Source organism: Drosophila melanogaster, chromosome 3L, assembly GCF_000001215.4.
Source record: "Drosophila melanogaster chromosome 3L".
In the NCBI taxonomy this organism is placed as follows: domain Eukaryota; kingdom Metazoa; phylum Arthropoda; class Insecta; order Diptera; family Drosophilidae; genus Drosophila; species Drosophila melanogaster.
The window spans coordinates 14,318,958-14,344,049 of record NT_037436.4 but is presented as its reverse complement, the minus strand read 5'-3'; the positions used below and the strand labels follow the sequence as shown (position 1 = coordinate 14,344,049).

The window sequence follows — 25,092 nt, the reverse complement described above, 5'->3', positions numbered from 1 at the left end:
CAGAAGGTTAAGCCTTTCGGAAATAGTATAGGAACAATATTAAACTTAACGTTAAATTCACTTTTGCGTTTTTAATTGACTTGATTATTTAGCCTTGCGAGTTATATGTTAAGTACACACTTTGCCTTAGCCAAATTAAAGCCCAGTTCTTCTTTAGTCCCAAAAGTAAACAGCTTAATAATAATAATGAAAAGACAATTTCTGCTCATTCCACATCAGTTTCCATCCCATTCTTCCATAGCCATTCATAATTTAAGCCGATTTAAAAAGTGGCGCCAGTTAAGTCGACCGTGGGCTTTCAGACGACACAGAGTGGGCGTGGCATTGGCTTGCATCACGGCTCACAAACACAATAGGGAAAAAAAGATAAGGCGCTTTAGATGCGACAGCTTTTTACCCAACTGGACAGATGAATACATATGTCTACACATAGAGAAAAAATACTAATTAAATTCACGTTGAATTCAACGTTATATTTATACATATTAAATGTATTGATTTATTAATCTTTAAAATTAATTTTAAAATATTTACTTCACTTTGAAGCGGTGGTAGCCTTCTGCAAAAGTACTTGTAGTGTAATTAACATGTTTAAATGATAGGATGAGTTTTACGAAATGAATATGTTTTCCTTTAAGTGCTTTATCCAAAAACGGGCCAAAATATGTTGAAGTAATTTTATCCGATTATTACATTTGAATGAATGTTTTCACATCAATGTGAAATCTGTTTTTCTTTTGTAAGTCCGTTGGATGGAAAAGTCAAGTGATTAGGCAGAGAAGGAAGTTGGCCGCGCTTTGGTGTGATTTTCCATTCCCAGATGGTCCCGTTCCCAGGGTGGAAGATATAACTTTTTGTTCACACATCGCCGAGTTCGGAGGCGAAATGGGAGGGGCTTTCTGGTTGTACTCGGCAGTCGGCTAAGTAACCACCATAAATAATGCCAAGAGCAACAATCGAAGCTGAAGCAGCAGCTGAAACTAACCCAGACAATGGCAAAGCTTTTTTGGCCATTACCGTTGGATGTCTCTTGTTTTTTTCCCACTTCCCTGGTGCTTTTCGCTTTTTGATATATGGTAAGGCATTGATTTTGCCTATATAAGAGTATGCGATATAATGTCCAATTAAATTCTAAAAAAAGAGCCAAAAACAAGAAGCAAACATCGATGGCAGTTAGGACTACCAAACTGGGTCTCCTCATAAATTTATACAATTTTATGCCTCCTCCACTCTCGCGTTCTGTCTGTTTTATTTATTTTATTGTATAAAAAGGCGCTCGACTTCTGCATAAAACTTTTCGCCTCTTTGGCTTTATGGCTTCTCGGTTGTTGCTGCTTCTTTATTTTTGTATACCCCTCCCAAATCCGCTGGCTCTTTCCATGTACGTATAGAGTATACCTACCAATCGTTGAGGCTGAGGGGATAAATCCTGACTTAAGGCGCCATAGATCATTACACGACTGAAACCAAATCGTATAGAAGGAAGGCCTGGACCTTGGTAAGCCCCATGGTGCGGGGGGAACTGGGCTGGATAATTCCGTCTGTGCACTGAAGCGGATTATTAAATATTAAACTTTATTTGAACCGTCCTTTGACAAAAGGTCAAATATGACAACGATTGGCCAGAAGTGGTTTCATGCTTGACTTTCAAAGGCAATTTAAAACTGACACGTGTTTTAATAAGATGAAAACTTTAGGAATGGCAGGGTTTTAGATGCTTGACATTTGTGGGAACAACAACATTTTTTTTTGGCAGATAATTATTGCCATTTTGGGTATTTAAGCCAATGAAATGTATTAAAATCCATTTGGAATTAGGTTTAGGCAAAATGTAACTGTTTAATTATCATTAGGGGACTCCTTTGAAAACCCACTTTAACCAGGCTCAATAAACTTTTCTAATATGCACGCCCCAACAGAGCGGAATTATGCCTGCGCACTCATATTCATATATGTATATTAACATCATAGGACCCACAAAAATCGTGTAAGCTTGTCAGCAAACTGTCCCCTCCCACTATTCATAAATCGACCCTCTCTTTCTTCACCGACGTCGCTGTCTCTTTTTTTTTTTTTTTTGCATATTTCGTTCACCTCGGGCCAACTCAAATATTCACCGTCGTCTGCAACTACATCCAGGCAATTAAAAAGTTCTGCACAAGTTTAATCAACAAATTTCCCACACACTTCCATGAAAACTAAGTGAAAAAGCGCGTGCGTGGCCTTTCCCTCTACGCTGTTCTCATGTTCGTGCATTTCATTTCACACATGAGCAATTTCGAGAGAGCAAAAGTTTAACAAGTTGATTGGCAAATTCAGAGGCGGAGGATATTGCTTAGCAACTTTGTGGCCTACTCCAAATGCACCCAGCATGGCCAACAAATTTACAATTCGTCAAAAGTCAACGGGAGCGGGAAAAAAATATGGCAGGAAATTAGCTTGAAAGGGGCCTTTGGCTGTTGCAGAGAAAAAATTCAGTTTAGATCAATTGTTTCATTCAGTTGCACACTCATTTTGCCATCCAACTACTAAACTTTTATAGGGTTCAATAAAAGTACTGTTTAATTACTATATAAGTAATAGTAATAATTTTTAAAATTTAAGCAACTATTTTTAATTATGTTTGTTGTCATATGGTTCTATTTTTTTTTCTTTTTTTGCTGCATGTAAGAAGTTGAGGCGCATAGGAAAATGCTGGAAATTAATTTGCATTGGGCGCATGCGCAACTTGTCTGCAAAATCTGAATGTTGAGTGTTGTAGTCGCATGATACGCCGCGAAAGGGAGGGCCTTACATGCCCCATCTCCCTGCCTCAAGACCCCTAGATTTCCCAGTTGGCTTCCTCATTTGCCTGATGCTGTTGTAACATTTTAATTATGCCCGGCCGTTAGTTGTTGCTGTAGATTCTGTTGCACTCCGTCTCGAGTTGTTCTACCTCTTTCTGCCGCCTCCTTACCGTCTCTTTCTTTCAAGATAGAAGAGCCTCGTAAATTGCAGGCGCAAATAAATTTGTTTGAAATATGTTAGAGGAGTTTCAAGCGAGACGCCCGTGAGCTGTTCTCTTAGCCAAATGAGCAGTTTAATAGCTTGCAGCTTGTTCTCGGTGTTCAGTAAGTTGCTAAGATTACAGTTATCGAGAAATCGAGGGACGGAAGCACTATAAGCGAGCATATTTCGGACATTTAAGGATTTTTATTTATATGGTGATAAATTTTAATATTTAAAGTAGCGTACAGAGTTAACTTCGTATTTAACTTAATCAAAATATTTGAAGTAAATGTAATATACTTGTAGGTACGTTGTTAAGGCTATTTACTCATAGCCCTTAATTATTTACATATATAAAATTTTACCCCGCTGACAGAAAAATATTTGTGTGCCATAAAATAATTAGTTGTGATAAACTTTGATTAAAGTTTACCCCATACCTGTACCTTTTCCCTGCCACCTTTCGGTAGTCCTGCAACTAACTAACTGCCTTTCCCACAACGTTTTTCCGCTGACTTTTTAAACTATTCCCACAAATTCCACCATCCCCCTAGCCCGGGAAAACACTTTGCTTTGGAAAAGTCGCAGTTACCCGAGGCATCGCTGGATCCCTGGATCTTGGCCATGATGGGATGCTTTTGGCCAGGGGCGTGGGGGTGTTAATGCCAAATGCAGTGGCACCCGCAACTGAGCCGCTTGTTGGCCAGGTTGGCTGGCAGCTTTTGCCATTGGAGTCGTAGTTGCTGCAGCTGCAGGCCACTCTGCCAAAGGCTGAAAGAGTTGGCTAAAACAGGGGTGGGGTGTCGAAGAGGGGCCTAAAGTCCCCGGGCCAGGCCAAAACCGCTTGTCAATCGTGTGGCACGTTTCGCCGTTGCTGGCTGGGTGCTCGATAGAATTGCAGCATTATTTCTGCATCTCCCCTGTCCAGGCACGTTTTCTATTTTTTATCATTTTTCTTCTCTCTGTTTTCCAAGCCTTTTCCGCACAGAGTTCAAGATCGCTGTGGGCCGATAATGTCGCCCGATTCTTCGTGGTTTCTTCGCTAACAAGTCTCCGACTTGTTGCCGTTGTTGTTTCATTAAAAATGATTGATTGCCAATTAATTGAACTTTGCCGATATGTTAATTAACAAGCAATCGAATGCATTCAACTGCTTTTGCTCAATTTTCGTTCATGATTTATTAATAAACTTTGATTAAATCACAATACACTCTTCGACATTATTCACATATTTGCACGGATTGCATTTTTCTGTATAATTTTGATTACGATTTAATTTTTTGCTCTGTGAGTTTACTTAATCAAATATTTTTGTAGAACGAAATCATATTTATTTAATTCCAAAGTCAAAGCAATCATTTATTACGTATTTAAAAAATATATTTAAGCCTTGAATCAACAAAAAGGCACATTTATAATTAATAATTTAAAAATGTCACAGAATCTTGAGTGAATAGTTTCCTCGTCTTGATTTTTTCAGGTTTTCATTCAATTGCAGCTAAAAACACGCCAAAATGCAGCCACTTCTTTCCTCACTTTTAATTAAAACATTTCACCCGACAGATAAAATAAACTATTTTATTCCCCATCTTGCAAAGCATCTTAGGTATGTATATATCACACAAGAAAAGGCCACGCTTCGTATGAACAATTTCGTATGCAGTTTTCTCAGCAAATCCTCTTCTTCTTGTTGCCAAAAACTTAAACATTTTTATGTGTGCCGAAAACTTTTCGGTAAAACTAAAAGTGCAAAAAATATTTTCACACGCGATAAACAAAGCGTTGACGGTGAAGAGGACGCCGGGGTAGCAGAGCAAACAGAGCTGAGGTAAACCGGGCAAAATATCACTAGAGCAGCAGCAGAAAATAAGGAGAGTATCAGGCAGGGCAGTACACTGGGAAAAAATACGCAAGATGGCGACTTGCAACAATAATTGATTCAGTTCATTTCGATATTTTTTGTGCGTTAGGTATTTAGGAATGGTGTGGTATACGTGTGGATTGGATGGTGTGATAGCATTAAGAACTCAAGTTTTAAATTGGTAGTTTTCTTTCAGTGCAGTTAAAGCAGCGGATCTTGGTTTACCTGAAGTGAACCTCAGACAAACATGTCGAAGTGGCCGACCGACAACAACAGCAACCTAAGCAACAACAATAACAAGGCGACACTACCAACAAATTGTGTCATGTCATGTAAAAGAGGTTTTTTTATAGTGCAGAAAGTTGGCTTTTATGTATAGATTTTGCTTAAGCGCGCGGCATTTCTTATGTCTTTTCACACTTTCCCGGCCCCAAGGCATTTTACAGGGGTGGTGGGAAAAGGTGTGAGGGGTATGTTGGAAAAGAGCAAAAGAACGAAAAAGCCAACACAACGCAAAAACAACAAAAAGGTGGAAGCGAACACCTTTAAGTGGTTAACTGTATGAGTTACTTAGACACTTTTTTAGGTTGGTTATACTTGGGTGTAACTAAATTTCTAAGATGCCAACATACAACAAAGGTGTGTGTGTGAGTTTTGGGGCTTCGACTTGGAAATATGATATTATCTTTGGGTCAGTCCCGAGACTCGGAAAATGTGGTCATAAGGTTAAGCTGCGATTGGAAAAGTGGGCTAATAGGATGGAAACTGAACGAGAACCAAATCTAAAGTTTCGTATTTATTTAAAAGTATAACAAATTCTTTAAAACTGAACTACTAAGCGATAGACACGTTTTTTCTATATAAATTTTACTTTTATGTTTTCTTCCGAGAAAGTATCTATTTTGGTATTGTCTTCGTAATAATTTGAGACTAAATTAAATGTTTAAGACATCAGCCGAGTTCATCAACCATATCCAAACAATTTTCTTGACTAGCCAGAACTGATCTTTTCCAATCTACATCACGAAACTTCAAACGAACAATTAAGACTTCTCAGAGCTGTTACAGTATGTGTATGCAAATTGTGGCCCGCAACCAAATTAGTGGCAATGAGCTAATGAACAAAAAGCACTTCAACTTCAAAGACACATCACAGACCATCTGCCATTCATCTTCATCTCTTAGTTTCCAGAGCTGTCCGCGATCATTTACATTTCGAATGTTCTGAGTTCCATGCATGAGCTCTACGTTCAGTATTTCCTCATTTGCCCCTAAACAATTTCTAAGAAAAGCCGAGACGATGGCGGCATATCAAAAGGGCGGACCAGACTAACCTGGCTCCCCTCATCACCCCACCACACCAAATTTTTGCTCTCATTTGTTAATGTGGCATAAAATGTTTTTTGCATGGTCTGCTGGGGATAGCAAATAGTTGGATAGATGGATAGAAAGATGAATGAACGGCGGTTGTGTCATCGCTTGTCTGGGATTCATTAGAAAACAGTGGGCGTCCTTAGCCAAAATCATTAGTTTAACATGTTTTCAGTGTGAACTCTTTAATAAGGAAAGATGTACAAATGTACATAACACAACTTATAACAACTTATAATAATGACTTTTTTAAGTTCAATAATTATTTTTAATTGAAAAGTTTAATGCAATTATATAAAAGATTTTTTTTACTAATATAAGTATCCACTATCTGTTCGAAAATTAACAAAAGATGGATAAACCCTTAAACAAAAATTAATACAAAAAGCTCTTTTTCAATTCTTCCCACACTGACATTCCGTCTCAGTTCCTAAAAAGTGCCTTTTCTTGTATTTAGATCGTAAAGTTCATTCTTTCATTTCCTTTATAGATCCCACTGTCCATCACGATTGCTTTGATCTTACTTAATGGACAGCAACGTTTGCATCTCATTCAAACGAAATTTATGATCAGGAAAAGTGCAAGTGAAAACGAAAACGAGCCGAGGAGATCGGTGGTGAGATCGAAAATTCCTATTCAACGGAAGCCCCGAGCACTTGAGTAATCAGTAGGCAGTTAACACAACAAGCCAATTAATTGAAAACAAATTGCCCATTAACTTGGCCAAAAAACAAACGAAAGGTAAAACGATAGTCAAGTGAGAAACGAGCGTGCGATCGGTAAACGAAACCAAAATCACTTGGCGATCGCTTCGATTACAGACTTGGTCATACTATATACGTATATAAAGAGATGGAGAATGGGAAGGGGGGAATGTTATGAGTGGCACAAGATCGCTTGATCAAAAATCGGACCAACATCAAACAGACGGCCGCTTCAATGGCTTGATTAATGTGGCCCACATCAATCAGTGTGTACTGGAACTGTTTAAAAAGGGGGGATAGGGGTTTTCCTTCTACATAAATACACAAATCTTTTTTTCTAAGGCGGCGCCGCACAAACAGTTAAAAAGAGACGGATATAGGCTGGTTAAAAGGAGACAGCCATTGGAACACCCACACAATGTTGTTTGGGTCGAAAAAGAGCCAAAGGCTTTGTCAAAATAAATGGACAAACATAAATCGGGTAACACCACAAGAAACCACAAGAAACTTCAAAGTTTTGTTTAAAGGAAATCTCCTCTACTATTTCTTTCTGTACCAAAGTGACGACTGATCGAGTCAGCAACAGCACTAAAAAATAGAAAAAAAAAAAAAATAGCAGAGAAAACAATGCAAAGACAAAGCCTTAGAGCCACGGAGTTGCTTAGTTTAAAGATCACGATCTTCCACAGTCGCTCGAACATTTGCCAAAATGACCAAAAAGCTTAAGCCACGGCAACAACAAATCACGTTTGTGATCTTGACTTTAGACATCAGAGTTGGGCCAGTAAAGAGCACAGTGCATAAGAAAAACAAAATTAAAAAAATAAAATAAGGCTAAGCGAAACTGAACCGGCAAATAAAGCCAAAGAAAAGTCATTTAAATGGCCTGGAGGGATAAAGCCAAAGCTGGAGTCTCCTTATTTCTAGAAACCAATACAATGAAATCCCCAGAGAAACATTTGTTGGTCGTGCAAGAAATGATCAGAGGTGGAGGTGAAAACAGGGTTAAAACAGGGTTACAACTTTGGGAAAAAGTCCTTTAAAGCATAAGTATATAAATACAAAATGCTACTTAAGTTAATTGGTTGGATTTGGAAACTGTAAAATAAGTAATATTTTTCATCATAATATTATTAGATGTGCAAAGGTGTAGAATCCCCTTTTAGAATCTCCGCCTCTGGACTTAGGCCTAGACAAGTTCTACTTGTTTTGACTGCTCTTGTCTTCCTCGCCTCCCTATATTTTTTTTTTTTTTTTTTGGGTTGTTTGTTTGTTTGTTGCTACTCTGGTTGTTTGTGTGGCAGTGTTCTAGGTTTGGGGAACCTCGGCTACACATGCAAAGTGTTGTTTGTGCTGTTTCCTATTGGTTCAAGTTGTCGTTGTTGGTTGTTGTACTTGCTGATTGCCGGTTGTTGTAGTTTGTTGACTGTTGGAGCGATTTGAGCTACATGACAATGAGATATTGGGAACACTGCTCGCACAATGGCAATGAGTTCATTTGGGCTTTTTTGCTTTTGTCTAAATTTTAAGGTAAGTCTTGAATTCATGAACTTTTCAGTAAGCTTTGTTCTTGGTCTTCTTGGCTTCCATCAATCGCTAATGTTCAGCAATTGTCTGCTGGTTTATTGCCCTTTTGGATTCGTGCTCAAAATCATAATCAGTATTTGGTATTCAATTGAGTAACTCAAGTCTCCTTAATTAGAGACAGAGTCTATGGGGAGTTCCTCTTCCTCCTAACCGAAACGAAAAGGGAAAATAATTTTCCAAACAAATGGCAAACAATCAAATGAAATGCTCATCCCACCAACTCCCAGCCAATGGAGGAAAATGGCAACTCATCAATTTTCCACATGTGATTTATTAACTAATTTGCCACAACCGCATTTAAATACGCTTTTCACACAGGCACGTACCGCATACAAAAATGAAGGCAGGCTTTTCGGCTGAACAAGTAAGGAGAAATGGTGATGGCACGTGGAAATTCATTAGACAAAAATACCTTTCATTTTCGTATTTTTCACATTATTAGCAGGGCGTTGAGAAGGGAAAATCGTGCGGGTATTCCAACCTCTTGAGAAATATGCGAAAATCATGAGCCGCAGGTAAGGGCAAAGAAAAGTGTTTGGGCATTAATTACACTTGGACTTGGAGCTCTCAGGGAAATGCAACCGATGCGAATTAATGAATCTGGTTATTGTATGCCAATGAATTATTTTCCAAACAAATTCCTAAATAAATAATACTTCTAAGGTATAAAATATTTCATAAAACTATGTTAATTCTCATACAAAAATGCGTTGACTGTCATTTTACTTGCTGCTTCTTCATAATGTATGAATGCAATTTTTATGCCCATTAATATCGACATTTGGGTTTTTTCTTATTTTTGCGGGACTTGCCTCGTCCTGTTGCCAGAGTTTCTCCCACTTTGGCTAATTTTATTTTTATGACTTTAATGCGCTCCGCTCTTGGGTTTTACTGATTTCCCTCTTTTCCTTGCAGATTTTCTTTTGTTTTTGGCCAGACTTCACTTGCATGATTTATGGGGGGATTTCTTTGAATTTTTTTCGCCCTCTGTCTGCAGTTTCCCTACCCTTTGATCCCCTCGGCACCCAATGCTGTGCATTTGGCGTTAAAAATATTGCCAACTTGCCATAAATTTTATTGTATTTTGACAAGTAATAAAAATGCAAGCCACAAGCCGAAAAAATATGGAAAAATAAATAATAATAAAAAAAAAAAACAAGCAAGAAAATGCATTTCGAGGGAGATAAGAAAATATAATGCGCTGGATGGGGGAAAAACTGAATAATGGATGGAGGGTTTTGGAGGCTAAGAGATAACCCATTTTGAAGCTAATTTGCATTTTATATGCCAGAAGAGTTCGTTGGGCTTTCGAAAGATTTTGACAAATCTCATTTTATGTAATTCGTCTTCGGATTGGTTTTGTTGAAAGATTTATTAGCAAAACGGCTGACGTGGGGTAAAATATTTTTTTCTTTAGTCTCGTCTTTATTCAAAGCTAATTAGCATCATAAATTTGGTTTCTTGTCATTACCATTTGAAGTTATCACTCAATCAATTTTATTGTGACTCAAACCGTATAAAGACAATAAAAAGTTAAGTCTAAATTCGATTTAAAATTCAACTTGGTTACTTTGTGCTTAGTTTTTATGTGTTCGTATCTGCATTTGCTTGGTTTCGTTTGGTCAAAAGTGGACCATTAATAGTCGGGCTTTGACTCTTAATGATTGCCCGCAGAGATCTTTATAGTTTTATGCATTAGTCTTTGAGTAGAGTAGGTACGTTTTTTTTTTTTTTAGCTTCAAACTAACCATTTTATATGACAGGTTCTGTTTACGACACAAGGTATTTAGAGAGGCATTGATCAAAGAAAATGTGAATCTATTACTATTACTATTAAATAAGAGACCCATTAGATATATGTTTTCCCGTTAAGTACTTTAGCTTAACCAGCATTATGGGGCACTTCATCATCCCGCGAATAGCTCTCATCCAATTAAAAGCCACAAAATCCATTAGCTTGTTTATATAAATAAACTTTCCATATCACCTCTTACATAATCGACCATCTATTTTCCTGGCACACAAACACCGAAGCCTTCGAAAAGTTTTTCAATTTTCCTGGACAAAATCGTATAAAAACAAATCTCAACGCTGCGTGTAATTATCATAAAGCGGAATCTTGCAGCGCCAATACGATGCCCATAACTTGTCGGTTAGCTTGGAGTCTAGTTGAGGGGGAGTTGCGGCGTTTTCCTCCTGATTTTCCCCATTTGCCGGCCACATAACGATGTAACTTTCAATTTGCGTAATTTTCAAAGTGACTGCGACGAAGAAGCGTGGCCAACTGATCCCTCACCTAATGACTTTTGCCGTGTGAGCCTATGAGAAATGTTTGCCCAAAAGCCCAAGTGCCGAAAAAAAATCAGTAGATGCGCTGTCTAGGGGGCGTGGTCGCATGTCCGTGAGAGCGTGTCTGTGTGTAAGTGTGCTGAGGTGCACGCTTGTCATAAAATGCCGCTTATTATGTTGGCTATTAATTTTTACAGCCTGGACGCGACGGTCGGCATCCAATGGACTGTGGCCGAGTCGGTTTTGTTTCGGTCGGACCTGGGGGTCGTCTTGACAAAATGTTAGAGATGGCTTGTAAAAGGGTTGGGGTACGGCAAAGTAAATTATTTAGAGTTTTTAAATAAAAAAAATTGCAAAGTATATAGATTATTTTTATATACTACTTAAATATTTTCAGAAGTAGGACAATTTCTGAAATAATTAAAAATAACTGATACAGATAGAGAATACTTATCCGTATCACTTTTTGATAAGCATTTAAGAAATTTTATTATACTAAAGATCACGCTACCATCCCTAGAAATTGAAAGAGGCCTAAAAGGCTTCAAGTCGAAGGAAACTTGTTGTTGGCGCTCCATGGCAATTTATGACAAGCAGGCGAAATGGGCAACGCTCTTTCATTCTTGGCCTTCCGAGGTCTTGGCCACGGCTTCCATATCGCGGCTTCTATCGCAGATGTACAAATTTATTTTTGCGCTTTCCCAGGGGCTGGGTATTCAAGAGGATATGGCAGAGGAACTGGGATCCAGCCCATCATTAGTACTAACAAGCGACATTACGCGGCCTTAGTTTGGGACTAGTTTTTCGGAATGCGTACTCGATATGGAATGGCCTTTGTCTTCGGTTCGGGTATGTTTATTTAATGAGAAGTTTTGGGTTGGGAATTTTTATAGCACCGTGTGGGGGTGAGCCATAACCCCGTTGTCCCACCGTTCTTATCGTATTTTTGACTTTTCATGGGTTTATTAAATTATTAGAAGTAATCCTGCGAACTGAATTCCAGAAATTTCCTTTGATTGTTATGTGAATGGGCTTATGATTAGTCCTCGCTGGTTGGTACACGATGGGCTGTGAGTACGGTAATGGGTTTATTCTCCCGATTTGATTGCGCTCTATGCCAGGCGTTCTTTGTGGCTACATGTTATTGGCTTGTACTTTAGTTGGGTAAACTCATTAATGGACCATCAGGTCGAATTGGTGATCAGTGTATGAACATTTCATTACTTACACTCTGCATAATTCTAGTTTATGGTGTGGAACTGCCATAAGTACATACCTGAAAGAAGAGGAAATTGGGAAATTAGTACGCTGTCTGTTGGTGTGTGTGCATTAATAATTGGCGGTTTATTTTGTGTAAGACACGACGTGAGCAATGGTTTGAGAGTTTTGAACTGAGATTAAATTAAGAATCAATTATAATCCCTTAAAATAAGAATACTTCCACTCATCGACAATAACAAATCCTACAATATTTTTCAATAAAAAACAAGTAACTGTCATTATGACTCAATCTTTCACTCATTTTTCATTTTTCTCGTGGTGTGCAAGGTTTTTCCTCTTGCATAATCACTGAAAGTATCTGACGGATGCTCAAGCAACTCGTATTTCTATTGTTTTCTCTCATCTTTCAACTCACTTTTTCCCCGGTAGAGCCAACACTTGGCCAACTATGTAAAGTAAACATTTTAATTACGAAAAAAGCGAAGCAACTTTGACTTGACTTCTTTTCCTCACCCACTTGCTGTTGTTTTTCCAACATTTTCAACTTTCGCGGCAAACTAGAGTCGACTTGCCATATAATTAAATACAAATAACAATTAAGATATACGAAGTTGGCAGGCGGCTCCATTTGGGGCTAAAGTATGGATCAGGCTAGGCCTGTGGCATAATTTAAGTTTTTTAATTAAAAGCAAGCCACGCGCATTGAGGAATGGTTTTTTTCAAACGCAAAAATTATGAATTGAGACGTTAATTGTCATCTAGTCAATTTAAGGAGGAGGGGCACTTTACCCTCATGCCTGTCAATTTTCGAGCTGTCCCATGAAATTGTCAAAAAATCGTTGATAGCCAGACCCCGAAAAATGTTCATATTTAATTGACAGTCTTGGACCAAAAACCTGAAGAGAGTGCTCGAGTGTCACTTACTGCTACCAATTCCATTAGCGCGACATGTCAATGAGAGAGCTATAGTATACGACAAGGTATCCTAAAAACAATTTGGGGTATGTACATTAGCTAAACACTCCATATTCTATTTAATATTTAACATTGAAGGAATTTGTTTAAAGTTGTTGAGAAAAAAGCTTTTGAAACATTTTAAAATTACTAAATAACTTAAATCTTAATTTTTTTAAGTTTATTCTTCAGCTATGGTATTTTCCTACCACTTAATCATTTTCCTTATTTTTCCAGCTCTTCAGTTTTAACTAAGTTATTTAAATCACACTATCATTTTAATCATTAGATCACTTAAATCTTAATTTTTATAAGTTTATTCTTCAGCTTCTAAATTATGTGTAGGGTATTTTCCTACCACCAAATCATTTTCCTTATTTTTCCTGTTTTTTTAGTTTTTACCTTTGGGGCGTTTCGGCGTCTGTCGCTTGACTTAATGGCAACATGTTTTACAACATTATTAGACAGGCCAAAATGGAAGCGGTTTTTTCGGATTTCTGGTCGACAACTGGCAAATTTTAATTACCAATATTTTCCAGGTGTCGATACCCATACGACCTACGCCGGGGGCAGCATTTTATATTTTATGACAGGCCACATAACCCACAGACAAATATATACGGGTATTGAGAGACCCACTCTATATGGTAGCTGCTGTCTAATTAGCGTTTTGTGACAACCGCAGAAAAATAAAAGCGTTTCGAAATGGGTTTGTAATTGGCAAACATTTTGTTTGACCCACCCGAAGCGAATCTAAGCCGTACTAAAATTATATTTAATTTCATTTGTATTTATCGGCTTACAAACTTGTTTTCGTGGGTGGTCTTGTTTTGTGTTTGTGGTTGCCAATAATCTTCTTATTGGATTAGAATTTCTTGAATTATTAAGTTTTAAAATTATTCTTGATTCCTTTGGCTTTAAAATCAGCTTTATATGTATAGAGAATCGTTCAATTACGTTTTGGTGAAATCTTTGCGTCATGTCAATCAAGATAAGATTAGTTGTTATTTTATACTTTATCGTATGGACATTTGTTAACTAAGTGCGCAGTACACGTATTTTTGGAATGCAGAAATCCATTACGAGTACATACATATATAAAAAATTCTACATGAATTATCATCGTACTTCTTAATTTATTTATTTTTACTTTCCCCAAGGAAACTAGCATTCAAAAATGTCTTTGTATAAGTCTAAGTGGTTTTAATGATTTTTTTGGTTTTGTTTTTTGTACACTTTATGTAATAAATTAAATTCGCTTATAAACACTTTCATTATTTCGCCACCTGATGGCTGTGGTTTTTAAGACCTTCCTTCCATTCCATTGTACTAGCAGTGATGATGATGATGTCCATGGTGAGGACCATGATGATGGTCAAAGTGGCTGCCGTGGTGATGATGATGATGATCGTAGTGGGGCGGCGGTGGCGGAGGTCCGTAGTGGTGGTGGTGGTGCGGCGGGGGTCCGTGGTGGTGCATTGGAGGTCCGTGGTGGTGATGGTGGTGCACCGGAGGCGGTGGGTGATAGTGGTGCACCGGAGGCGGTGGATGATGGTGGTGGTGATGATGTCCACCTCCACCCAAATTCAGGCCAAGGTGGATTCCAAACAGGCGATTTTCGTGATGTGGCGGCGACATTTTGAATGTTTTACTTTTTTTAATCCTTATCAAACTGATATATTCCTTTCGAAAACTGCTCTCGTTGCTTGTTGAATGCTAACTGCCTTTCCATCCGCTGATATGACCAGTTTATATACACATCCCACTTGAACAGCTTGACAATTCAGATAGTATTATTGTTGTGCTGCTTTATCTTATCGAAGGGGGTGTGTATTCGACTGACTCACTGGGGATTCACTTCGATTCTATTGCTAATACTCAAAGTGGGCTATAAAGATAGCAATGTTTTTGTGCAATCATGGATCGGGAATTACTCACCGGACTAATTCATAACATTTAAGCGCTTTTATTCTTTTCATTCTTAACGAATGTAATGACAGTAATAGTAATAGCAGATGTAAGAAAAAACAAAAAGTATTTCGCAGACAAAACATCAATTTGATATTGCAAAAAAAAGGATGCTGACAAATAGATATGTAAAAGGTAAAATAAAACTTTAAGACCCCGCCAACAATAATTTCCGCCTTGTTTGCCAGACGTAGTCCTAAACAAAAAATAAGAAAATACAGTACGAAAGAAGAAAAGCGAGGAAAACCAAAAAGGCACTAAAGACACCCAACACAAGCACAGAGAAAGTGCGAGCAGGAAGGCAATAACCAGAAAGCTTTTGCATGAAGATTGGCATGGGTGGAGGTGTTTATATACCCCCTTTCGACCATTTCAATAAAAAAAATTGCACAGAAAGAAACAATCTCTTGATATAATTTCTTCTTATCAACACTTGCATAATATTTTCGTCTTTAGCTTGACAATCTTATCAGTGTATTGAGTATGAGTTATTTACCATGAAGAGGATATCTCTCAAAATAGGTACATGATTTTAGGGATTCCCTGTAAACTAATGTTAACTTTTCATAATGTTGCTAAAATAAAGTAGCTTTTTTAACTGATCTTATTAATAGAATATTTGATATTTACTGTAAGACTAGAGCCTGCGTACTGATGTAATATAATTTTGAGCCGAGTTATTAAAAACCAATGATTTTCTCAGTGCACCACACAACTCCACATGAAGGCGACTTCAGTGCGTGACAATAACTTTTGCCTTTGAGCCGCCTTAATGGCATGGGAAGGATGACTTTTGGGGGTGTTGGAATTAAGGGATGAGGGGCCACGGGCTGCGGACGACTCTGATAAACTGCGTTAGAAGTTATAAAGCGATTAGAGTGTGTCTGGAGTGCGTCTTGGGAGCAAAAGAGTGGGGTAGACAGAGCGGGCTAAGAGAAGGAAACAACTTTATGCTGTATCAATTTAATGCTTATTTAAAGTGCGACCAGAGGTTTTGTCCTCCTGCAGTTCAGGGAGCTAAAACGATATAGGAAATGAGTAAAAAAGAAGCTGGAAAGTAGGGGGAAAGCAAATAGAAGGGGGCAATGCAGGTAATACATAAATTTGATTTTATGGAGTTGCTTTTCAAAGAACTTCTGCAAAAGTTTGGTAATACATTTTATTAGCTTTGTAAAGAAATCTTTTGGTGGTAGATAAGGCAACCTTGGAGGAAAATAAGAAGAAAAGGATATTTGAGAAAGTTTTAGAAAAAAACTTCGAAGTTTATTAATGAAATTGGAACAATAAATTGAATTTATTGGCAACTTATTATAAACTCATAATAAATAGTAATTTACAAGAAACCTCAGGAAGTCTCAGAGATTTGCAATAAATCATAAGCAAATCATAATAAAATAACATGTCCTTCATACAAATTCATAAAATCTAATTTTATTCTGTAAAAAAAAAATACATTAGCACGGCCATAAAGCAGAGAATATCCCCTTAAAAACTCACTTTAGTGCTACCGTACCGAAAGCTTTTCAGACTTGATCATCTGGCTCATTTTCCCCCGCTGGTTTTGTTTACACATCCAATGAAAATTCCACTTTCAGTCTGGCACGTTTGGAAGGTTCCCCATGGGGAAGCGTTAGGCCACCCCATTCATATTAACCCCTTCTGCCGACGGCCACAATTATGGCCTTTAACCCCTTTGTCAACAACTTGAGTTTATTTGAGCTTTATGCGCACATGCTGAGTCTGATTTTTGGCCGAGTCCGAAATGCCTTTAAGCATTGTCCTCCGCTTTTCCCCCCACTACCACCATATATTCGCATCCCACGTTCCTCGTCACATAATAATTTTATGTGCTTTTTGGCTGCTGCATTTTTGCATAGTCAGACCCTGAATTCGATGGACCAAAGGGGGGTCTGGTGTGGAGGGATCCTGTGGAAGATTGCGACAAAAGCAGAAAATGTTCAAAAAAATAAACGTTGAAATTATTATGGTCTGTTGCATTTTTTATGGTTTCGTTCTATATATATATATATATATATATATATATATATTCTACTGTCTGGGGTTGCTTTGGTTCCTTTTTCCACATCTGATTTTGCAAACGGGTAAAATGCATAGAAAATTTGCGATTTACGGGATTTGGCTGGCTCTGATTTTCTGGTGAATTTATTTGTTATGTCTGCTCGTGAGTCACCGATGGAGATTTTTGCACGAGATACAGATTTTCAGGACGTGGTCCAGCAAAAGTATTATCAATTTATAAAGTAAACAAGCATTATTTTTCCTATATGCATGTAAATAAATCCTTTTAGAAAAATGGTATGTATACAAATTATTTTACTTAAATTCATTTTAGAAAAATTGCATGTATACAAATTATTTTACGTTGTATTTTAAATTCACAATTATCAAAATATCTTCTAGAAATCCCCATATTTTTGCTATTTTTCCCTTCAACGCAGAACAGCAGGGTAAGACAGCTCTGCCAATTAAGTTTTCAATTTCCGCAAGTCAACTTCAAAGACTCGAGAGAAGTCGAGCAACCACCGCTGAAACAAAGAACATGTTCTGGCCCTATTTTATACTTTTGCCAACTTCCCCCTTTTTGGTACATACACACACATGTATTTGTATTTGTTGACATTTCATTATGAAGAACTCACCCTGAAGACGACATTACATTTTAGATGGTGGCTCGAAATTCTTGATTTTTGTTTTGCCTACGCACGTAATAAAAATAATAATAATATTTGGATTCGGGCGCGTGTTCATAATTTACGATAATTGCCTCGGATCTTTGACATTTTCAATTAATTCGAAGAGGAGGTCTTTCAACAGTTGTCATAGATAAAAATCTCATATATTTAATGGCTAATGCTGGTTTTAGATTTAATAATGCGTGCCATGTCGTAAACGAATGTCGTATTTTATTCCGTCAGTAGTTATCGCTCATAAAAGTCTTATAATTTAAAGAGATTTTACGATCGAATAGGATAAGCTGAGGGATGCCCAACCGGACACCAATATCATAAATGTGAGTAAGGCAAAGTTGGTAAATCATTGCTTATTCTTAATTCATTTCCCTTTGGCTTTTCAAAATTTCCTTCGCTTTCGCCGCTTTTTCTACCATTTTCCCTTATTGACTTTATGGACTCGTACACGGATGTGGCGTTTCCGGCAAGGCAACTTCCTCCGTTTCCCACCCACGATCTAAAGCGCCAGAAAGGGGCCGTTGACCATAAAAGAGGCAGAATACACAACACAAAGTGGGACAGACCGGAGAATATAACAAAAGCCTCGGTTACAACAGTTTTTTTAAGCGCCTTGGCCTGAGCTTGTAATGAACTTTTATTTGCATTGTACCCCACATGAGGGGGTGTTACCCAAAAGGGGAGTGGAAGGGATGGGGGTGGAAAATCCAGACAAGTGGGCCACAAGTCGATACAAACCACACACACTCGTCCGCACCCATTTCAATTCATTCATTTAGCCCATAAAGCCAGATGCATCCGCAGCCAAAGGAACCCATACACAGCGAGAAATGCATTTGCCTCTTCTTATATCTTAATACACCCAACAAATTAGAAACAGATTTCTTGCTCTGGAAAAGTAAAGTGTTCTCGAAACAGCCAGACTCCTTTTGTAACATTGGAAAGAATTTTTACCAAATGAACTATTATTTAATTTAAAATTGAAATATATCTTTACAAAAATAAAATATTTAATGCTTACTAAATAGCATTAGTATATTTACTATCATTTTTCGCACGGTGTAGGAGCACACTGAAAACTCGTCTTACCCCTTATACGGCCCAAGATCCAATCGATTTATGGGCATTTCCGGGTTGAAATCACTTAGAAGAGTTTGCTGATGGGGCGGAGTAGGTGGAATCGCTTGTTAGTTCCTTTGTGTTTCGGTTTTATATTTTTCCTTCCTTTCAACCAATTCTAATGCATTCTGCGGCTCCCCCAAAATTTTTTTCACGAACTTGTCAGCTTCATAAAGTAAATATTTGAAAGGGAGCTTCAGATTTGTAAGGGATGGTTTTATAGGCTTCTTCGAAATTTCATTCGAATCTTAACAAGTGTGGGATATTGAGTCATCTTCTGGGTTTCTGCATCTTGGATTGAGTTATTGTACTTTAAGTAATTGAAACTTAAGGGGAGGAAATCTATTTGATGTATAAATTGACCGATCGAAAGTCACCCCCAGATAAATGTTATATTGAGAAAATAAAGAAGAAAAGTGATTCTTAAGCTCACTATTTGTACCCTATCATGTACCCTTCTAATTTATATAAATGATAAAATAATCATTTGATAAACATTAATAAACTATTTTTATTTAACCAAACATATATTTGCTAAAAGCAAAACACGATATATAAATATACAAACCCTAAAATGTGGATGACACTAAATATTTCTTGTTTTAATCAATTTGGTCAGGGATTTTTTCTTCCAAATTTCATGCCACTTAATTAACCCTTGGTGGTCCAAACTGAGGGCTAATTAACCCATTACCGAGCACCTGGCGCATGAACAAACAAAAAACTGCGAAAACTATTCAACACGTCATGGAAGTTGGGAGCAAGAGAGATGGCTAGAGAGCGAGAGAGGGAGAGTGGCAATGATAGAGTGAGAAAGTTTTGGGTTTTTTTTATTATTTTCTGGCGCTGCCAAAAACATGCTAAAGGTGTTGGCCCAGAACAAAGGCAAAGCAGAAATACTAAGTGGAAAACGGAAAGAAAACCCAAAAATGTGGAAAACTTTTTTGAAGTTGTGCCAATAAATTGTGCGGTACCACTGTGGGGTTAAGCGACACTTCTCTGCACTTGACAAGAAAACAAAAAGAAAGTTTCGAAAATACCCAAAAAAAATTATGACTGAACGTAATTAAGAAAACTTTTGCTGCCCCGCGCAATTGAAATCGAGTAAAATCAAAGGGGCTGGCTATGGAAATCTTTTGCCCACCAGCGATTTAAGCACTTTAACCCACACCATCCAAGCAAAAAAAATAAAAAAAAACGATTATCCCAACGAAAAAACTCAGAGCAAAAGCAATTTACACGCCGAAAGATTTCTTCCTTTCGCTTATCAAATTAGACAAAGGGGAGAAATTTGGGCGAAAAGCGTGGTGTTAACCCAGCAGGTCAAAGGTGTTGGCAAGCACCGCAGGAAGCATTTGAATTGCCCCCTGGCTGAGGGATATCCCATCGATATGGCGGCGTGCGAATTTTCGTGCCGAAAAGAGATTTTAATGACATCGGCTGCGCTTTATGGCAGCCGCAAAAGACAATTTCGTCCGAAAATTTCGTGTGGGCGTGTTTATTGTCGCTTTTCCCTCGCATTTACCCACCCAAAAAAAAAAGCAACTGACAGGATATTAGAAATAAACAGAACAGCAGGATGCCACCCGTAAGGGCGGTACTTTAGTGAGTTTATACAGGGTATGTGGCTGGTATTTATGTATGTAGGCATCGAATCGATTCGCCGGAGGTGAAACAGTTTCAGAAATTCTTAGCTGCAAAATGGATCGATGGAAAGTCATCAACATTTTGGGGTGCTTATGGGAGACATTATCTTTAATTTTATTTTATAAAATTGAAAATCAGGGGAAAGATGTCAAAGAGCCCCCAAAGATATCGGACTTTCATTTGTATTTAACCATTTAAGCCAAACGTACAAGAGAGTTACCCTATTTAAATACCTTTAAAAACAAATGTTTTTCAGTATACTTATTGTATTATTGTAAATCAAAGCGGGTTTTTCTCCTTTAATTCAATGAATATTTTTGACTAGCTTTAATTTTGGCATACAGATGATAAGTCAACCTCTACCCTCTCTTCATTCATTAGTCTCTTTTCGGCTGTTGGAGATTCATTAACTTGGCTGTCTTCACACTTAGCCCAGTCATTTTGTACGGTTTCCATTGTTCCCTTCTGGTCATTGGCCCTTGTGCCGCTTCTTCTCCTTTTAACAGTTCGCTCGTTTTTTTCCGCCCTCAGGCAACAAGATGCCTAACTCGGCTTTAATGCTTTTCGAATCATATTAATTTGAATTAATGATTTTAATTGCCGCAAATTAGTGGGCATGCTGGACCACCGGAGCCGACAAAAGCTTTATGACTTTATAATGATCTGAGCCGTTACGAGTTCTATATAATTATACGATAATTCATTTCCAGCTATGGTCGCCAGCTAAATTTGAGTTTTGGCAAACACTTTGATGCCCCCAATCATCTAATAGGAAAATCCACAAAACGAAGGGCCAGACATGACAATCAAATTATGGCACAAAACGGAATAAAAACTCATAAAAATGACATTAGCCAAATGGAGCACGTACTGGATTCCGCTAAGATAAATGATGCCAAAAGCTTTCATATAAACAAAATATAAAAATGAAATCAAACAAATAATCTCCGAGTCAGGGTAAAAGAAACAGAAGCCGCACAAATGATGCGCGAAGCGAAAAAAGTGAAACCTTGGCAAGCTCTATTGTTTCGAATAAATGTCGCACCTATCATACCCTGTAATCGTTTCATTAATTGTATTTAGAGCAGGCCAAAATATCTGATAAATATCTCTGGAAAATATCTGATGAAAAAAATAAGTAATACCTATTTGCATGATGTATTGTTATAATGACGTTTTACCCTTTAAACTCAAATGCCAGCAATAGAACCCATGAGGTCAATACCTATCTTTTTTATAATCTTTGTTAGGGTATCGCAGACTGCTCAGATTGTAAATGTAATCAAACGGATGACAGAAAAAGGCTCTCACCCCACCTGTCCCACCTTTCCTCTTATTTCTGAGAGCTATTGCGATGCCATTTCAGTAGCCATGACAACGAACAGCAATACCAAGTGAAGTTGAGGCCCGATGCCGTTTGGATATGCCCAGGGTAATAGCAACTTGTAGTCGTGTTGCCAATGTAGCAACAACGCCGCGGTATCTCAAACTGCGTATCAGTTGCTGCTGCTGTCGCCAATGTTGCTGTTGCTGTTGCTGCTGCTGTTACTACTGCTGTTGTTGTTGTTGCTGCTGCGACTCACGCACACGTTTCACGCTTTTTGCTGTTGTCTTCATCGCGTCTGTGAAGACCATTTCTTGCCGTTGGCCCCCCAAAACCCCATTCCCCTTGCGTTGTTTCGGCCATTTTAGCTACCGGTTTTACGCGCCAAAGTCTCCATAACTTTTGCCACATGCCATTCAACGCACATTGTTCGTGTTGCTATGCTGCATGTTGCTGTTGCTGCAGTTGTTGCGGCTGTTGCTGCTTTTGCTGCTGCTGCGGTCAACAGCTATGGAGCTTCTTCATATGGATTGACTTTCAATCATTTCAAGGGGTATATAAACTTGGGAGCTATTGGCTTAAGACAGCTAACACGAATCAAATTTAAGAGTTATTTTCCCATTATTAAATAAGGATTTTATGGACCGTGGGATTATGGCAGCTAATATCTTTAAAAATATGTCATAAAAACTCGAAATGGTTGCAACAGATTCAATTGATTTTTTACGCATAAAAAATGAAATATGTAATTTGATAGTGATACCATTTCAGTTAAGTACTAACAATATTTATGCCAAGCCAAGATCACTACTTATTTATAGAGTATCGCTTTGTTCCAGACATGTATTGAATTTATCGATTCCCACTGTTTGTGAATTCTTTAAAGACTGCGTTTTTGTCCCCAGAGCTGCATTCCTTCCATCTCTGTCACTAGCGCATGCTTCGTCTCTTTCTATTTCTCAGAGGCTACGTCCGTCGATTGTCTTCGTCTGAATATGTGACTTGCATGCGAGAAAAGGTCTCCATTCCGTGAATCGACTTTAGCATTTCATTTGCTGCTACTCACTCTAATTCTGCGCCGTTCATTTCATTTGCTTTCTGTGTGGGTTATGTTTGGCACGATTGCCATGGAAACTGCAAATGCCAAAGCGCATTATTTGATTATGCGGGGCCACTCTCTCAAAGAGATGGGTGGAAAGCAAAGGAAAGAGACGGTACGTTAGGTCAAAGAGCTAGCCAACTCTTTTAGTAGGATCCTTGAGAGAAAGTCCGCCTGCACTTGCATAACATTTCCAGCTGACTTCCACCTGACTGACAAATGCATTTCAAAGTGCATTTCACCCACTGAAAGCCCCACGTTTTCCGCTTTTCCTTCAAAACCACTCTGTTTCATAAATCATTCATACGCCAGTATTTTTATGCCATTCGATAAGTGGCTCCCGATTGCTTACTTTTCTTTAAAAACATCCCTTCAAATGGAGTACAGTGGTTCCAGACAGCAAACAGCCTTTTAAGGATTAGTTTGTGATCCTGAAATGATGGTTCTAGCATCGAAAAACCTAAGGCTTCTGAATCGGCGTTAAAAATTCCAGATTTCTTAAAATATCCCATATACATTTTCCATTTTTAAACACATCAATTCTTTTCCCCAATAGCCACTGTACAAAGATTTTTCACCATTTGAAGCTCTATCTCTTGTAAGCAAAAATAAGTCCGCCTTGGATAAATTATGTTAATTTAGTTCCAGCCCGCCTGCTCCACTCCACTTTGCTCTTTAATAACTTGACAAATGAAGAAAAGAAAAAAGGCGGGCAGAGAAGTCTCTTCAACGGACTTACGACTGCCAGGCATATAATTTCGCAAAAGCGCAACAAATTGTTAATTTTCCTTTGCTCTGCGTCTCTTTCGGTTTATGTTAATTTGCATATTTTCTTCGTTGGTTCGTTCTTTTTTTTCTACGTTCTTATAAATGAAAAATAATTGTTGAGCGTGTCTACAAAATGGTAATAAATTCTAGACAAGTAAAGCAAATTGTTGCCTTTGGGTTGGTCTTCTATTTAGGGGTATACTTAAGATTTTCGTGAGTTGAACAAAAATGAGCATTATAATCTAAAAAGCATGGTCTACTGTACTATTAAAAGACTTTCAAAGATAGTAACACATAATTTTCCCTTTTAATCTAATATTGTAATAAGTAAATTAAAAAGACGTCTATTAAATTCACCTGCTGCTTCTAATACTTTAAATTTTTTTTCAATTTTTAAGAGACTAGCAGTTCATGTTTGTCTGGACCAAAAATCAAAATGCAGACCCACTTGGCCCGTTTAATATTCGGAGCACAAAGCAAATGGAATCCCTCGGAACTGGACTTTAGCAGGTGGACAGGTTCAGGTGATTCATAGGTCGCCTTCTCCCATATTCCACTCTGAATTCCTGTCTGCGGAATAAGGGGAAATCCATCAAATGAGCTGCCAACGCGTTGTGGAGTCAATACAAATTGTTCGCTTCCCCTTTTGGCTCTCTCTACAGTGGATCCTCCCTGCCATTTACTTGGCCAGAAGTGTTTAAAGGGGAGTGTCAGTGGTTGGTTGGTCGAAGGGGGGATGGATTTTCTGCGGGTATATCTGTGAGCATTATTCAATGTTTGCAACGAACGTGCGCAAATTACGGATTCAATGCACGTAGCCGGCGGCCAAAGCTTCCAAGCTTCCCGCCTCGAGCGATTCAGACTTTGTTTACCCAAAAGCAGTCGATGTTGTTGGTATATTGTTGTTGGCTCGGCGCGTAGTTGTTGTAGAAGTCTACCGTCATCATCAACGCCCAAGCAACAACTGTCCTATCCCTCTTTCGCCGGCGCACTCAAACTGACGACACATTAAAATAATGTATTTTTAAATTTAACATTAATTGCCACTGAATGGTTTCTTAATGGGCTGCAGCACAGCGAGAAATTGAAAGGTTTTATCATCAAATTTCTAGTTGAGAATGGATTTTCCCCGAAAATTGTTTTGTATAGTAAGTCCCTGTTAATAGCCTTACATTTTTATTAGGTTTTTACTGCTATTCCTAACTTGATTTTATCGCAGTGCTTAAACCGGCTGCGCCTGTTCCTTTCCATTTACTGTTATTTTCTTGGCGAAGCATCTCAAGGAGTGCCCCTTACAACAACAGCGATTTTTGCCAGTCGCTTGCAGTGCATTAAGTCATCATTTTATTTTAATTTCTTTTCGGAGACTTTTCCCATAAATCGTTTTTCCCTAGCCTGAGATTTTAATGTATTTATATAAGACACGATGAGGGGAAAATATGTTTTTTATGGCTTTTGGCATTTTGCATGCATTAGCGAGTGAC

The 25,092-nt window shown here is 38.1% G+C and overlaps 2 protein-coding genes and 1 long non-coding RNA gene across 4 annotated transcripts in view; 1 reads left to right on the top strand and 2 right to left on the bottom strand.

Annotated features, from left to right (window-relative positions):
- The window catches only part of fz (frizzled), a 94,297-nt gene that overhangs the window by 24,590 nt on the left and 44,615 nt on the right, over positions 1-25,092 (bottom strand). The window lies entirely within an intron of this gene.
- Positions 14,165-14,704, bottom strand: CG13482 (uncharacterized protein). Its single transcript, NM_140443.2, has one exon. The coding sequence runs from the start codon at positions 14,611-14,613 to the stop codon at positions 14,305-14,307; it is 309 nt and encodes a 102-aa protein (NP_648700.1). The 5' UTR covers positions 14,614-14,704; the 3' UTR covers positions 14,165-14,304.
- lncRNA:CR45025 (long non-coding RNA:CR45025) lies at positions 17,799-21,498 on the top strand. Its single transcript, NR_124938.1, has 2 exons — positions 17,799-17,974; positions 21,128-21,498. It is a non-coding gene; the product is annotated as a long non-coding RNA:CR45025 (long non-coding RNA).

Excerpts from the sequence above, each read along its gene's own strand:
- CG13482 (NM_140443.2), bottom strand. The coding sequence starts at position 14,613 with ATGTCGCCGCCACATCACGAAAATCGCCTGTTTGGAATCCACCTTGGC.